Source organism: Notolepis coatsorum (genome assembly GCF_963971535.1).
Source record: "Notolepis coatsorum genome assembly, chromosome: 11".
In the NCBI taxonomy this organism is placed as follows: Eukaryota; Metazoa; Chordata; class Actinopteri; order Aulopiformes; family Paralepididae; genus Notolepis; species Notolepis coatsorum.
This window is the reverse complement of record NC_140175.1, coordinates 38,021,251-38,038,809: the sequence shown is the minus strand read 5'-3', so window position 1 is coordinate 38,038,809 and position 17,559 is coordinate 38,021,251. Positions and strand designations below refer to the sequence as shown.

Below are 17,559 nucleotides of genomic sequence, written 5' to 3'. Positions count from 1 at the left end.
AGTTCAACGTCAAGTTTTGCTGTTTCAGTTCAACTTTGGAATCTCATCAAACTATTCCAAGAATTTTCACATTCATTATAAAGAAATAGTAGTAGTAACAGCAGCAGTAGCAGTAGTAGATGCAAGAATAACAACAAGACTTGGCAAGCCTAGTTAAGCCAGACCTGGCCATAACACTCACACATGAGTGTAGGGCTGGGAGGTATACAGAATATGAAGGTATACCATCATGGATCCATACAAGGGTATGTATTTTTTTTTTTATATATCGGCATCAACAATATAGTACATGTTTTAAAATAAATAAATAAAAACTACACATATATATATTTTATAAGTTGTTCCTTGCAGAAGTATTACAAAAGTTTAAGAAAACAGACAGTTTTAATTGTATTTCAAAATAAAGGTATAAAAAGGATGTCATACCACAAAAAACGAAATACTGTCAAAACTATGAAATATATGGTGATATGATATTTTGGCCATATCGCCCAGCCCTACATGCACTAGGAGTCAAGGAGTCATACAATTATTAGCTATTGTAGGCCAGGCCTCTGGGTCTGGCTAACCTCGTTCCCAGTTGTATCTCCTCCGTGAGATAGACTGGTAAAGCACTACGGCCGAAAGTGTGTATGGGGTAGAATTTCCGGTGTATGTACTTCCCCTGGAAGCTGCCTCGGAACGGACGAAACCTTTCCCAAATCCTGTCGGCAAACAAGCTAGTAGTAAATTCTTCAGGCAAAGCCGTTGCAGTGGCTTAAACGAGGAAATTGTGCACTTCACACGTTTCTATAATTGTTTTGTCGAAACCGGAAAGCCTGTAGCTGGTACTTCCTGTACTTCCGTTTTCACACTTTAGGAGGCATAGCTTTACCAGCCTAGGGTCTGGCAATAATAATAATAATAATAATACAAATAAAATACCTTTAACCTCTTCCACCAGTGCGGTCCATCGGCGGACCGCAAATTACATCACGTCATAAATCATTCTCTCTAGACTGTATGACATAATGTTGCGTTTCTTTTCCAAATGTATCTAAGAGTAAAGACCCTAACCATGTCACAACAGCAGTCATAGTGTATATTTTCAGCAATACGTTTGTTTACCAATAGGTTAAAGTGTTAATGAAATATCAGTTTAGGAATTGTATTCAATAGCTAGCGAATTTCGACCGGAAATAAATCCGAGCGGCCATTTTGCTGTAGTCATTATGATGACGGAAAGACAGGGCTTTCAATGAGCGTTAAAAATTTACAAAACTACATCTCCTAGAGATCTCCAGCTTTTTGCAAGCAAATGACTTCCTGATTACAATTTTTTATTTCTCTGGATTATATACCACAAAGAGGTTAATAATACAAATTAAATGGTGATTACAGATGGATCTTTGTCGTGCTAACCTGTGCCTGGTACTGTGAGTTGAGGGCTTCTTTCTCCTGCTGCAAGTTGCTGAGGGCCTCCTGCAGAGCCAGCTCCGTCTCCGAGGGCCCCGTGGGCAGGGGCTCTGCCTGTCCCCGAGCTTCCGTCTCCTGGGACAGCAGAGCTGACGGAGAGGATGGTGGAGGAGGAGGGATAAAGCACTTGATGGAACTTGTATTATCTCTAACAAAGTATAGCGTGAACTCCACGTGAGCAAGAGGGATGGAGAGATGGGGAGTGAGAGATGGTAGCCCCTTTCGTGACTGTGATGCACGCCAACAAGGTTTGGCCAGTGAATACACGGTCACTTGCTAGCCCACAGCAAACCAAGCAATATTCACCATGATGGACTGGTTTTGGACGAACGGTTCATTATACAATTATTCAAAAGGTACGAGGGATTCGGTCAAAAAAAGGGATGGTTTGAAAGCTCGGCGTTGCTAATTTTTAAAACATTTTAAATAATTTTTATAAACGTGTAAACATCACCGAGCTCAGCATTGCATCAAAATGGCTTACTCTCTTCTTCCGCATTGTGACATGCCGGAGCGCTGTGATTGGCTTCTTCTCTTCTTCTGCATTGTGACATGCCTGGTGCACCCAGCAATCACCGCGCTCCGGCATGTCACAATGCGGAAGAAGAGAGTAAGCCATTTTGATGCAATGCTGAGCTTGGTGATGTTTACACCTTTATAAAAATGTTTATTAGCAACGCTGAGCTTTCAAACCCAGGGCTCTACGCTAACCTTTTTCCCAAGGAGCACATGTGCTCCTAAATGAAAAAATTTAGGAGCACACAAAGAAATTTAGGAGCACACAAAAATATTTAGGAGCACAGTGAAAATATTTCAAGTAACAGAGTTTATTTTAAATTTTTTTATATAAATGTATATTTGTACTGTGCGTGCATGTGCAAACGGGAACGGGACACACATCTGTGCAATAGCACATACCACCAAAGTCACTGGCCCACTGTGTGCGTGTGTGTGTATCTGCGTGTGCAAACGGGAATGGGACACAGACATTTGAACTATTAAGTGATTAATGCCTACTGTGGCAAAGTTGTAGCCAACAACTAGGCCTAATAAAAAAGCCAGTGACATTGAACAAAAAGGAGACACTGGCATTACCACCAGGGCCATCAGTAGAGGGGACTGTAAGGTGCCTTTTCGGTATACTACCTTTGCTAAAACTGTGTTCTCTGGGTGGTAACTACTGGAATAGCCTACCAGTTGTGATTAGAGTGCCCCACATACTCCATGTTCAAGACCCATCTTAAACTGCATCTTAAGGCAAACCAGAACTGTGATCATTTTTAATCTGATTTAGTTTATGTAACTTTTTGTTTTTATTGTTGTTTTTATCATTGATTGTCACAATGCTTTTACCCTAAGCAGGCTATTTATTTATTGAAAGAGGTTTGCTGTCTCCTGGTGTAAATTAGCTCTTGCTACAACCCTGCATGTTTACATTTTGTATTTGATGTTCATTAACATGTGCTGTCCCTATCAAATAAACAATCAAATCAAACTACTGCTACAAAAGTAACAGTCACTTAACTTTAGCTTTTGCCCCTTTTATGCATACAATGCCTATGTTTTGGCTAGTGTTGCTCTTCTAGAAAACTAATCCTTTCAGGGTTGCCTATTGAAATACTGTACACCTCCAGTACAGAAACATTGTTTATGAGTTTGCGTGTCAGGTAGACCATTGATTGACAGTCGATTCTGCCAATTACGTCACACCACTTGCACTCCGGCCGTCCGGCGCTGCAGCTGGACCCTATTGCCCACCTCTGCTGTTGTGTGCGGCACAACGACATACGCTACTGCATCAACGTTATGATTAACAAAGCAAGGCATTCGTTTTGTTGCATTAACGTTATATTACTATTGCTATCGCTAAATCTAGGTGTTCTAAAATCTATTGCTATTGGTAAGACTAGAATAAGTTACATGTCTCGGGAAACTCTCGCATATCGCAATGGCGGACTTTCAGGAAGTAAACAAGCAAAATGAGAGCTTCCGGTTGGTAATTTGCTTCTTTTTTTTGTTGCAGTTTTTAACGATTTATCAGCGGAGAAAAAAAAGGACGACTGAGGCTGTAATCTTCACTCGCACACCGTGCGAGTAATTGATTTTTCCGGTTCGCACACACATATTTCTAGGGGCATATCCGAGCAATATGGTCGCACTGTAGAGCCCATCCCGTTTTTTTTTACCGAATCCCTCATGCAACTGTGAGTACCTTTGAAATTTCTCTGTGATACTATAATGAACCGTTGGTCCAAAACCAGTCCATCATGGTGAATATTGCTTGGTTTGCTGTGGGCTAGCAAGTGACTGTGTATTCACTGGCCAAAACTTGTTGGCATGCATCATAGTCACAAAAGGGGCTAGAGAGATGGTAGCGTGTGATGGAGGAGAAAGGGCCTGGAAATGACTCACCTGCAGCGCTCATCAGCTCAGCAATGGTGGTCTCAAACTCCTGGACCTGGTTAATGCTTCTGTCCCTCTCCTCAGCAACCAGATTCACCTGGCAACACACACGAGTCAAACTAATTCTCAGGGAAACAAAACCTGGCAGTCTGTTCCCACAGGGGAGAGTTTCAATATACAAACGACAGCCTTACAGTATATCACTAGAGCTGCAGTCTCACTCAGCAAACATCTACAGGCCGCTTTACACAACATTACATTAAACTTGTATGTGTATGTGGGCCGTGTTATCTCCACATCGGTCTGATAACCCTTGCACATTCCCTGACCAATGTCTTGCATTTTCTCAATCTTGTAAATATCTGTATTTTTCTAATCTTTATTCCTATTCTTTTGAGTGCAGAACTTGTTTGACCATCCTTGTTTGTATCCAAAGTACCATAAGAAATTCCTTGTACTGTGCAAACACACTTGGTAAATCAGATTGTGATTCTGTCAAGCCCAGGATCTCCAGCTGCACCTCATTTAGTGTGCTAGAGCTCCCAGGCACAACATACTGACTCTGTGTTCAGGTAGTCCGAGGGTAAAGGGAAAGTCTAAGCCAATTATCTCCCTCCCCCTCCTGAAACGTGGCAGTGAATGCTCTCCGACATGCCAGTAGGCCTGATCACATGTGACATGTCCCACATGCCCCTCTGCGTTAGGATCCGCAGAGAAGAAATCTGTTGGTCTTTTTCGGTCTAAAATACAGATGTTTAGAGAGAATTCCGTCAGACTCTTGGTGTTGATGAGAGTTGAGTGTGAGACTAGACCCACAGTGACTTACCTGTGTTAGCAGCTGTTCCGTTTTGTCCTTCCAGACGCGCCCCTCCTCCTGGATCTGTTCAGCATAACTGTCTCTCTCCGTCTGCAGCTGGGCTACTGACTCCATCAGCTGCACCACAACACACACGCACGACAGGAGGAAACCTCATTCAACATGCTAGCTTCACAGCATTGGCGTTCACTCTACAGGTTTCAAATAGTAGTATTTAAAAGAAATATTGGAATTTTCACAAATATGAACAGAAATGAACATAGCAATCAGGCCAGGAAACCTGGTTGTGCTCAAGTGTTTGACATATGTTATTGTGAAGATGTATCGTGCTCTGAAAGCTTGAGCCACCATGTTTTAGTGACAAATAAGTGGGCCATTGTCTGTGGACCTCTAAACAGACCTGGTGAATGTGGACCTCTAAACAGACAGACCTGGTGAACGTGGACCTCTAAACAGACCTGGTGAACGTGGACCTCTAAACAGACCTGGTGAATGTGGACCTCTAAACAGACCTGGTGAATGTGGACCTCTAAACAGACCTGGTGAACGTGGACCTCTAAACAGACCTGGTGAACGTGGACCTCTCAACAGACCAGGGCCCTCATTCATCAACGTGTCTTACGCACAGATTTGTGCTTAACCTGTGCGTACGACCATTTCTAAGCAAGGAGTGGGATTCATCAATTTCAACTTGAACTTGACTCCGTGCTTATATTTACGCACAGCTCGGAGCACACTTAGCTGACGCCCAGTGGTAGAATATATTATTACAACAAGGAAATGAGCTTCTGTGCATTAGTTTCAACACTGGCATGTTCTGTATGAACCGTAATTCATTATAGTTCATTGTTAAATAGCAACAGTAGTGTAATTATGGTCAAAACCCTATAAATAGCATTTGGAATAATAGATCTTTCTCTCAGAATGAATGCAGCATGGTTTATATAGCGTTATCGGAATATACGGGGTGTACTGACTGACTGCGCTCCGCGTAGCTCAACTCGTTATTATTTTGCGCACAGACCACAGGAACGTTTTGATTATATTTAAAAGGCTTTACGTTAAACTAAACAAGTGGAATTTCGAAGCTGTAAGCAGAATACAAGTCATATGAACACCCACGATATAGTGTTCTTCCCCCTTTTTACTGTATAAGAAAGAATAAAAAACGCATTGCAATGACACCAGGGTGTATGTGTATTACAAAACCCTTGCAATAATGTGTCTTAAATGAATGAAAAGCATACATGCTCTGGACACAGAGCATATCGTGTGGGTGATATGACTTGTATTATGCTTACAGAATTCCACGTATTTAGTTTTACAATGTCAAAGCCTTTTAAATGTAAATCAAAACGTTCCCGTATTTCTGCAATCTATGTGCAAAATAATAACGGGTTGAGTTCTAACAAAGAACATATTACATGCTGGTATGCTGATAGAGTAAACTATTATATGAATATGATATGATATAAGGTATACACTGGTCCGTCGCATACACTGGTATGCACAAGTTACTGTTGCATAATGTAGGCTATGGCTGCTATTATATGTAATTCATATAGGCTACCTAATAGTATATGATTTATAGAGGCATCTATTTTGTTGTCGGTAATACCGACAACAAAATAGATGCCTCTAAAAATCATATAGCCAATCGAACACAACTAATAAAGGCATTCATATTACAGCACGGTTATAATGACACACAACCAACGCCAAACAGTGGTCAACGAACGGTCTTTATTAGTATTTTGAGCTGTCCAGGCAGAATTGCAGCAATGGTCTTAGGGAGCCGTTGATATCTGACATCACCGTTTACAAGTCCGCCTTTTATTTATCCCATAACACGTGTTGTGTCTTCTTGGTTCGACAGCAGTGAACAATCTCCGTGAAGTTTCTCAGAGTTCCGCTCGGGTCAGTCCATTATTTTACATCCCATGGGGGGTGTTTCATCACTTTCATGACCATATATGGATAATCATGCACGAGCATTGACGGTAGAACAAAGTCGGTATTTATCAACACGGAGGAGCATAGGACCTGTGTACGCACGGTTGATGAATCCCAATATTTCTGTGCGTGCACTGATTCTAAATTCTGTGCTTACGTGTGGAAATAGAACATTTTCTACGACACGTTGATGAATGAGGGCCCTGGTGAACGTGGACCTCTAAACAGACCTGGTGAACGTGGACCTCTAAACAGACCTGGTGAATGTGGACCTCTAAACAGACCTGGTGAATGTGGACCTCTCAACAGACGTGGTGAATGTGGACCTCTAAACAGACCTGGTGAATGTGGACCTCTAAACAGACCTGGTGAATGTGAATCTCAAGCTGCTGTTTCTCCTCCAGTAGTAACTGGACCTGCTGGTTGGCACTCGGAGGACCTGACTGACTGGAGAACTACACACACAGAGAGAGAGAGCAAGAGCGAGAGAGAGAGAGAGACACCAAGGGTCATCTGAACAGAAGTTGGAGTCAATTAAACACACAGGTGACCTCAGTGAAATGGAAATTAAATGAGTCAACTACAAGAATACACTCAACACCAGCCCGTCTGTAGTGTGGTAGTGAAAGGGTTAACCTTCTGTAGTGTGGTTGTGAAAGGGTTGACCCTTTGTCTTGTGGCAGTAAAAGGGTTAACCTTCCGTATTGTCGCAGTGAAAGGGTTAACAATTTGGTAGTGTGGTAGTGAAAGGGTTAAAACGGTCTTCATGCTGTAGATATTGCGATATTGCTGTGCAATATTACACCTACTGTAGACCTCAGTATATTTTTACTGTATTTATTTACTGTATATTTTATTCCATTTTTATTCTATTCTTATCTTAGGCAATTTGATTTGTTTTGTTATTCGTGACCTGTTCTGTCTAAATGTTTAATGTTGAGCGATTTGCAGTGTCAAATTTCCCTCGGGATAATAAAAGTATTTCTATTCTATTCTATTCTAGATATCAGATCACATGACCGGAAAAAGACTCTCCACTGACACCCATACGAAGCAAATTATTTCAGGCAGAGTTTGCAGCTTCGATGACAGGAGAAAGTAAGTGTGTGTGTTCGGGGTGTTACGACTAATCAACTAAATCGAATAAATAGTTTACAAAAAAACAGTAGATTAAAAATGACTGCATCAATGCTTCAAAACATTTCAGTGGTGGCAGTAAAATGTTCCTGTGTGTCTAGTACAATACAATACAATACAAAGTTCTAAAAAGACCCTGTTGAATGAAGTGCACGCTTTCAGTAAACTTAAATGAAAATACTCAAAATTGTATAATTTTTTTTGGATGAAATTAATTAACATGAATGAATAACTAAATAATTGTTGGATGAATCGATTTCTTAAATAATGGTTAGTAGTTGCTCTAGTGTGTGTGTACCTGCTGTAGCATGACGTCAGCCATCTCCAGCCTCTTACGGAGCTCCTCCAGCTCCAGCCTCATGGCGGTGTTCTCCTGCACCCTCAACCTCAGATGCTCCGACAGCTCCGAGCCCTGCTGTTTAGACTCCTCACCCACATTGCTGCTTCGTCACACACGCACACACACACACTTGTGTTGTTATACTGAAGACATTCTATAACCTCATATTCAACCCAGAACTCAAACCACAACAAGCCCTACGTTATCTCTTTTATGCATAACACCAACTTTAACCCAACTCTGAGTCCAACCCTAACATCTAACCCTGACGTCACCCTTTTCCCTGAAGAAAATTGTCATCACAACTGACCACTGTTCAGTATCCTCTATTGTTACGGGGACACAACACATGTCTGAATACAGATTGACTGTAGTTTGAACAGCAGGCCTTAGTTTCCCAAGCCACATGCGGTCCCGTCATGCAAGAAGTAAAACACTTACTTTAATCTGTACACCTCTAGCCTCAGGTTGTCTCGCTCTTTTTCAAGTTCTTTGTTATGCTGCAGTGACAAGAGAAACAAACAAATAAGTTATATTTTTCTTTAAGTTTAATATCCTCTTTAAAACAGACACCACAAACACACAAATTTAATTAAATCAAAATTTAAAATGAAAGCTAAGCTCAAGTGTGTACCTCCCTTTTCATATAGGTAGGCTACATATGCCAAATATATAAATCTAGGAGACACACAGTCAGTTGTTATCAACCCAGATATATCTAATCTATATTCTAGATATACAAATATATTAATTATATCCAGTCAGATGTTGGGTGTGTGTGTGTGTGTGTGTGGTACCTTGTCAAACTGCTTCTGCTGTGTGGAGACAGAGGAGAGGGTTCTCTCCAGCTCTGACACCCTCTGTTTGGTGGCCTGAAAACGGTTACTCATCTCCTCTGCCTCTCCTGAAAACACACACACACCAAGATCAGCTTGCGGAAACAAGATCTACCATTGTTTAAATCAACAAAGACCGACACACCAACACACACACACACACACACACACCTGATTTCTGCCGTGCAGCTTGTTGTGTGTATTGTAGTGCCGTCTGCAGTTCAGACTTCTCTGATACCAGGATGCCAATGGTCTGAATGTGAACCTAGGGAGAGGACAGACGAGACAGACAGACAAATGAAGATACAGACAGACGGAGATGGAGAGACAGACAGATAGATCAGCCAGGGTGCGAAATTAACGGGGGCTCGGGGCAAAATGCCAGTGAAAATGGACAAAATGCCCTCGAAAATCATTTAAGGGGGGCACAAAATGCCCCCTACAGTTTACTGGTGCAGGAGCATGGTGCTGGATTAGCGAGAGGCGTGCAGCTGCGGAGCCGCAGAGCTCACAGTTGTGCCCGCACAGTGCAGTACTCCCATTCAGCCATTGGCAATTCAGCCATTGGGTGGGTGGCGCTGCGGAGCGGTCCCCAGACCGGACCTGATAGCGCCCCTGGCTCTGCAGTTGCATACTATTGGGATGAGTTTATCGCTTCGTTGGGAGGCGGAGGTTGTCGTTGGTTTCAGCGATCACACAGCGTTGGACCTCGCGATAATGTTGCCGTCTCTCTCTGCCAAATTTCTCAGTTCTTCGCTTGATATAATTAATACAAATGTCCAATATAACGGAATTCGTTAGCTCATAAAAATGTGATTATAACAGACTGCTGTTAATGTCGGGCCGACTGCCCACAGACATCTATTTGATTTCAAGTCAGAAGCAGCACGGAGTCTCGAGGGACTTATTTAATTTGTAATATATTATACGCAATAATATACGCAAAAGTAGCCTAGTTTTAAGTTAAAATATTATAAATCTACATGCCTTGAGGATGTCATTCTTTATATAGCCTGCCTATCAATTGTTTTTAAGCTCAATAAACTGACCGGAATTTCTCACATTTGTCCGGGAGATTGAAATCTTCCAGGACACGGAGACCAGCCCCAGTATTTTCTAACGGAAACCCTGATGGAGACATTAACATTACGTTTTGTTTCATTTATGTGAATAGTTTATTTACAAGCGAACCAAACTTCTCCTCCATTGCAAACACCGCAACGCTCCCAGCTGTAAACAAATTTGGATGTAAGGATGTTTAATAACCATTTATCATACAAATTCAGTGCCCCCGAAATAAATAAAAAAGCCCCCGAAAATCAATTTTAATTTCTAACCCTGGATCAGGCCAAGTCAGGAGAGGATCTTTTCAACCAAAGACCATGTATTCTCATAATGTTTAACTAGGGCTGGGTACTGTCGTCCATTTTTTACACAAATACCAGCTCTGATACTGTTAATTCCTTCCTTTAATTCCATCAATAAATAGTCATAAACTAGAGGAAATGTTAAGCCATGATTCAACAATGATTGTTTACATGACAATGTCAGCTGAACATTAGTTTCAGTTTGATACTGTGTGCAGTCCAATAGGATGACCATCAGTAGAGCAATGTGTATCCCTGTTTTGAAGAACACACAGAGGCATGCAGGGAACAAACTTAACTTTTTGACTTACCAGCCATTTGGCTGGTAGATTTTAAAAACTACTAGCCATCCAGATTTTTTACCAGCCAAAAATTATAAATAGCTTTTTAGTATATCGCCATGTGTTATTATTACTATATAATACTCTCGTATGCTATTTTCAATTAATATCATAAACAACATAATTTAATTGAGAAATATTTTTGTCTTGGTGATCATGCATTCCACTGGGTAGGCTTTACAACCATAAATAATTAGCTGAAAGTGAAAGCCGACACACCTATATGAACATGCTGGACTAACGTTATAAAAAAAAAACACAATAAACTTACTCGCACATCCAGGCGAAGTCCCTGTATGGTCTTGATTTTTTCGCTATAGCGTGGGCGTTACGGAATAGTATCCGCATTTTAGCCAGAGTCGACTCTGACAGCTTGGTCAACAGTCGTACAGTCGGAGCAGCCAGGAGCGGAGTAGACTGTGCTTTGTATCTAACAGAGCAGTCCCTGTGACAGCGTGACGTCTCGTGGCTTTTGATGGCTTCCAGTTTCATCACCGACGTCCCGATGACAAATGAAATTCGTTTTCTTTTATCCGTTGCTTTGGCACGACATGGTATACAAAACATTACCCCCCCCCTCAAATTTAAGCCAAGCTGGTGGTAGCAACGGACTCGTCAACGTTAATGTTGTCGCCTGTTTTTCTTAATTTTGAGGGGGGACCCGGGGGAGCTACTCCGGGAATATGCCTCCACATATTTGGTCAAATCAAATGCAAAATTAAATATCAGAGCACAATCAAAAACGCGATTGCAGGTTTTTTTTTGTAGGCTAAAGAACGGATGAAGACAGATCTCATGTGCGTCTCATGTTACAAACTTGATCTCGTGAGCAGAGCGCATCTCACACACACACACACACAGTTTCACTTTCGTTTCAACTCACCACGCCCGCATCCAATAGGGTCCAGCTGCAGCCCCGGAGATTGTTCCAGATTGGGCAACTTCCACCCGCTCCCACGACATTTCTCTCGCTCAGCTGGAGGCTACTCCCTGCATCATATTAATGCCGACTCATGCAGTGGATTTTGTTGGCCGCCAGATGGCGCCCAGGCCTTAATTTATGACGGCCAAACATTAAATCTACACGCCTGTGGCGCTGGGCGTGTAACTATTTTGTACCCTGGAGGCATGGAAGCAGAGAGAGCTAGAGGGGGAGAGAGCAGTTACCTGTAGTTGTTCCCGGATAGCTCCTTGCTCCCTCACACACTTCTGCTCAAATTCCTTTCGCTCCTGATGAAAAAAACACACAAGTTAGAGGATGGGAAGAAAAAGGAACAAAGAAAGAGAGCGGAAAAAAGGAGATATAGAAAGAGATATGAACCTACCTTTTGTAGCGTATCTGAGAGGTCCTGTGATTGCTTTTTCTACGAGAGCAAGAACACAGATAGATAAGAATCAGTTGGGGACTCCTTTACCCCCCCCCCCCCTCTCTCAAAACCACCCATCACCTAGCTGTGTGCTTATCCATTCAACAACTAACAACCAAACAAAAGAAAAACACTCACATAAGCATTTGTTAAAAGAGTTATGGCAGCCGAAGCTTCTCAGTTAATAGGATCAAAAAGAAAAACCTTTTGCGTTTCTTCCCTCCACTGGCCAAAACAAGCAAATAGGAGCTATTTTTTATGTAGCCTGTTGATCCAGTTGGCCCCATGTGTGTCTGGGCTATGGACATGGTTTGTCAGTGTGTGCCCTGTTAAATTAACACGCCAACATTATTGTGTTCAGTAGAAAGCTATCCGGCTGCCAGCTAGCCTAGCTTAGCACAAATTAATGGAAGTGGATACGGACCACTAGCCAAGCTTAAATCTCTGGGAGGGGTGTTTTTTGGCCAACAGCTAGGCTAGCTGATCCGTATCTGCTTCCATTAATTTGTACTAAGCTAAGGTAGCTTGCAGCTGGATAGCTTTCTACTGAACACTAGAGGAAATTGGTATCTATCTTCTTGTCTGACTCTGGAGAAGACTGTAAGCACATTTCCCATCATTTTGGAGTGTTCCTTTAAAATACCTGGTTGAAACTAGTCTGTTGTTCCTGCTCTGCATGCAACAGCTCAACTTTTCTTTCATATGATGACCTGAAACTTTTTTTTAATATATATTTTGTAAGAGCATCAGTTTTCCTGAGTCTCGACTGACATTGACGACTGACATTCTGATAAAACCACCTCGGTTTAAGAAACACAATGACTTCTAGAGGAATATCCTTATAAAGGTCATTGTTAATTAAAAAAAGGGGAATACCACCCATTTGAAGCTGTGGAGAATATGGTGAAATGTGCCTTCATATAGTGCATGACAATGAACAAAAGAATCATCAAACAAAACCCATGCGATACGTAACGTCCATCAAGGTGTTGAATGAAAATTGTTGCTCAAGACTTTGTGCACAACATACATGTACACTGGTGTTGTGGTGGCGAGTCTGGACGAGGGGTTAGTTGCCACATCAGGCCTTGTAAAGTAAAACAAACTATTCTACACACATACACACACTAGGGGTGTAATGATACACACATTTTCAGATTCAATACACAGGCGGCTTACCAGCTGGTCTAGCGTGGTATTGAGCTGAGAGTTTGTTAGGTTGCTGGAGTCCAGGGAAGCAGACAGCTCCTGGTTCCTACTCTGTCATGTGCAACACATGGATCCAAGGACAGACGGAAATAGGGGGGGGGGGGGGGGGGGGGAGAAAGAAAGGAATGAAAAGGTGAGATGGTGAAAAGAGAAGCAAGGAGAGAAATAAAAGGTGGAATGAGGAGAAAAAAGCTAAATGGAAATCATTAACGTGAAGGTAAACAGTACCAGCTAGCTCCTTTACCTGCAGATTTTCTTTTTAACCGCCTAGCTCCTTTACCTACAGCTTTTTTGACCTGCTAGCCCATTTACCCACTAGGTCCTTTACCTGCTAGCTCCCATTACCCACTAGCTCCTTTACCTGCAGCTCCCATTACCTGCAGCTCCTTTACCTGCAGCTTCTTTACCTGCAGTTTCTTTACCTGCAGCTCCTTTACCTGCTACTGTAGCTCCTTTACCTGCAGTTTCTTTACCTGCTACTGTAGCTCCATTACCTGCAGTTTCTTTACCTGCTACTGTAGCTCCATTACCTGCAGCTTCTTTACCTGCAGCTCCTTTACCTGCAGTTTATTTACCTGCAGCTCCATTAACCTGCAGCTCCCATTACCTGCTACCTACCTCCCTTATCTGCTAGCTCCTTTACCTGCTACTGTAGCTCCTTTACCTGCTACTGTAGCTCCTTTACCTGCTACTGTAGCTCCTTTACCTGCTACTGTAGCTCCTTTACCTGCAGCTCCTTTACCTGCTACTGTAGCTCCTTTACCTGCTAGCTCCTTTACCTGCTAGCTCCATTACCTGCTACTGTAGCTCCTTTACCTGCTAGCTCCTTTACTTGCTACTGTAGCTCCTTTACCTGCTAGCTCCTTTACCTGCTAGATCCATTACCTGCAGCTCCCATTACCTGCTACCTACCTCCCTTATTTGCTAGCTCGTTTACCTGCTAGCTCATTTACCTGTTAGCTCCTTTACCTGCAGCTTATTTACCTGCTAGCTCCTTTACCTGCTAGCTCCATTACCTGCAGCTCCCATTACCTGCTACCTACCTCCCTTATCTGCTAGCTCCTTTACCTGCTACTGTAGCTCCTTTACCTGCTAGCTCCTTTACCTGCTACTGTAGCTCCTTTACCTGCTACTGTAGCTCCTTTACCTGCTAGCTCCTTTACCTGCTACTGTAGCTCCTTTACCTGCTAGCTCCTTTACCTGCTAGCTCCTTTACCTGCTACTGTAGCTCCTTTACCTGCTAGCTCCTTTACCTGCTAGCTCCATTACCTGCTAGCTCCATTACCTGCTACTGTAGCTCCTTTAGCTGCTAGCTCCTTTACCTGCTACTGTAGCTCCTTTATCTGCTAGCTCCTTTACCTGCTAGCTCCATTACCTGCTAGCTCCATTACCTGCTACTGTAGCTCCTTTACCTGCTAGCTCCTTTACCTGCTAGCTCCTTTATCTGCTAGCTCCTTTACCTGCTACTGTAGCTCCTTTACCTGCTAGCTCCTTTACCCGCTAGCTCCTTTACCTGCTAGCTCCTTTACCTGCTAGCTCCTTTACCTGCTAGCTCCTTTACCTGCTAGCTCCTTTACCTGCTAGCTCCATTACCTGCTACCTACCTCCCTTATCTGCTAGCTCATTTACCTGCTAGCTCCATTACCTGCTACCTACCTCCCTTATCTGCTAGCTCCATTACCTGCTACCTACCTCCCTTACCTGCTAGCTCCATTAACTGCTACCTACCTCCCTTACCTGCTAGCTCCTTTACCTGCAGTTTCTTTACCTGCTAGCTCCTTTACCTGCTAGCTCCTTTACCCGCTTTTGAAAACTTTATTAACAGATAGAATGGGTACAGTACAGTACAGCTCAATACATACAATTGTTAAGGGGATGCAGACCAGAGAAAGACTTTCGTCTTGTTTACATCAGGGTCCCCCATTTTCAATTCATCATAACATATGACACACACGACATACAGACAGACCTACCTCCCTTATCTGCTAGCTCATTTACCTGCTAGCTCCTTTACCTGCAGCTTATTTACCTGCTAGCTCCATTACCTGCTAGCTCCTTTACCTGCAGCTTATTTACCTGCTAGCTCCTTTACCTGCTAGCTTATTTACCTGCTAGCTCATTTACCCGCTACCTCCCTTATCTGCTAGCTCCTTTACCTGCAGCTTATTTACCTGGTAAGAACCTGCAGAGAAATAAGAAATAAGAAAAATGGACCTACTATCGTTGAAAATAGTTCTGCAGTTCACTAGAGGTCTTTCTCGGTATCGAGACATAGATCACGTTGGTATATTTGTATGTCTGATTATCACATGTCCTCCTCACAACAGAACATTAGGATTAAGGTTGGAAATCTGCAAAGTGACTCTTTTAAAAACACAAATATGGTGCAAAATTAAACAACCAGTGAAGCAAATAAGTAGAATACACACAAGATGGATGGAAAACTATCATCTATCTGGGGCTTGTTGAAAGTCAGCTCTGCTGTATCTTCTAAGTACCAAGTCACCACAACTCCTCCAGTCTACAGAGCCAAGCACATGACCAGTACTGAGAGCATCCAACATCCACATAATGACACAATTTAATAACTATGTGAGAGCAGTGCACAGACGACCAGAAAGGAGGGGAGCCATTAGGCAGCTGGGCTTCTGTGCCACACCTACATAACTCAATATATACAGTGGGCCAAGAGGATGAGGCATTCAGGCTTTCAGTCCTTCAACCCTGGGCAGTTTCATTAGTTAGCACAATCTGGTTGAAGAGTATATTAGAGGTTTGTCTAATAATTCAAGTTTGATTTTACAGTTCTTAACAGTAAAGAAAATAATAAATAAAATTAATAAACTATCTCTTTAATACTTGGGTCTTACCTACCGATACAGGCCTGAGGTCTGGAGAGAGAAACAGGTTGAATACCAGGCTGCACGGTAGTATCAGCTGTCTACTCAAAGCCACACAGATTAAGTTATAAATTAGCCTACGGCCTCAGTGGAGGGTCAGCTGTGTGTGCGTGTGTTTGAGTGTATAGCTGTGTGTGTACGTGTGTGTGTATCAATAAAAGAGTTTGTAAGTGAGAGTACAAGTGTGTAAGTGTGAAAAAGCGTGTGTGTGTTTGAGGGGAAACGTGCGTGTGTGTGTGTGATAGCGTATTTGGAAACTGGATGCTGTGGATGAGGGGCCAGAATAGGCTTCAGGGAGAGTCATGTGAGCCACATTCCTGAAGCCAGGGGAAGAACGAAGGGATTGTGCAGAGGAAATGTGTGTGTAAAAAAATATATATATATATATATACCGTACTTTTCGGACAATAAGCCGCGGCTTTTCCCCCCATTTTTCGACCCTGCGGCTTATATAACGGTGCGGCTTATATGTGACTCGACGTGACCAAACCCGAAAATGTAAAAATCTAAATATTGCTTTTTTGACTGCATTGAAATGTTATTTATCTGTTCCCTTATTTGCTAAACTTAATACAACTTGTAAATGAGTTAATTCTTGTTATTTGTCCGACAGTATTGTGTCCCAATGCTAATTACATATGGTAATTAAACATTAAAACACCTGCGGCTTATAGTCCAGTGCGGCTTATATATGTACACATCATTCAATTTAGCTGCTGCGGCTTATAGTCAGGTGCGGCTTATAGTGCGAAAAGTACGGTACACACTATATGAGAGAGAGAGCGAGAGCGAGAGAGAGAGAAATGAGCTGCAGACAGTACACCTCCACAGAACACCTCTGGGCTCTGGCGCAACTCTAGCCCTGTACCTGTATAAAACCACAAGTGTGTGTGTGTGTCTTTCTCTCTACAATGTGCAGGCTGAGAGAGAGTAGTGTGTGGTGTGTGTGTGTCTTTCTCTCTACAATGTGCAGGCTGAGAGAGAGTAGTGTGTGGTGTGTGTGTGTGTGTGGGTAGGTGATGAACTGACCACAAGCCAACAAGGTAAAAGGCACATTGATAAGAGTGAGTTTGGGTCTCTTAATATCAACGTTAGATTTGTAGGGAACCGATGTACAGAATTCAAAATTGTAGTCAATTTGAACAATTTTACCCATATTTTGTATCTTTAATTAAAAAAGATTTATACACGATTTCCTTGAAACTGTGGAAAATATATTTTTTAAGGTTATTCTTCATGAATAAACTAGTCTAACTAATGTATTTCCTCTTTCTTCCCATTTCTGATGTAGTAACACACCCAAGTTTAGATTAATTATTTCCTTGTAAAACTACTTTTACAAACCTGGTAATACAGTAGGTAGGCAGTGTTCCTGGCTCCGAAAAGCTAAGCTAATTGATTAATTAAAGCCAATGCATTGCTTGTGTCCTTGGT

The 17,559-nt window shown here is 42.3% G+C and overlaps 1 protein-coding gene across 1 annotated transcript in view; it reads right to left on the bottom strand.

Moving 5' to 3' along the window:
• golga2 (golgin A2) overlaps positions 1 to 17,559 on the bottom strand; it is a 56,679-nt gene that overhangs the window by 26,394 nt on the left and 12,726 nt on the right. Inside the window, exons 8-18 of the mRNA XM_084324070.1 lie at positions 13,196 to 13,276; positions 11,975 to 12,013; positions 11,817 to 11,879; positions 9,113 to 9,206; positions 8,903 to 9,009; positions 8,547 to 8,605; positions 8,064 to 8,205; positions 6,994 to 7,083; positions 4,685 to 4,792; positions 3,868 to 3,955; positions 1,402 to 1,544 (exon numbers count right to left, since the gene is read on the bottom strand). Of these exons, the coding sequence (XP_084180196.1) occupies positions 1,402 to 1,544; positions 3,868 to 3,955; positions 4,685 to 4,792; positions 6,994 to 7,083; positions 8,064 to 8,205; positions 8,547 to 8,605; positions 8,903 to 9,009; positions 9,113 to 9,206; positions 11,817 to 11,879; positions 11,975 to 12,013; positions 13,196 to 13,276 (1,014 nt within the window). The remainder of the gene's footprint in view (positions 1 to 1,401; positions 1,545 to 3,867; positions 3,956 to 4,684; positions 4,793 to 6,993; positions 7,084 to 8,063; positions 8,206 to 8,546; positions 8,606 to 8,902; positions 9,010 to 9,112; positions 9,207 to 11,816; positions 11,880 to 11,974; positions 12,014 to 13,195; positions 13,277 to 17,559) is intronic.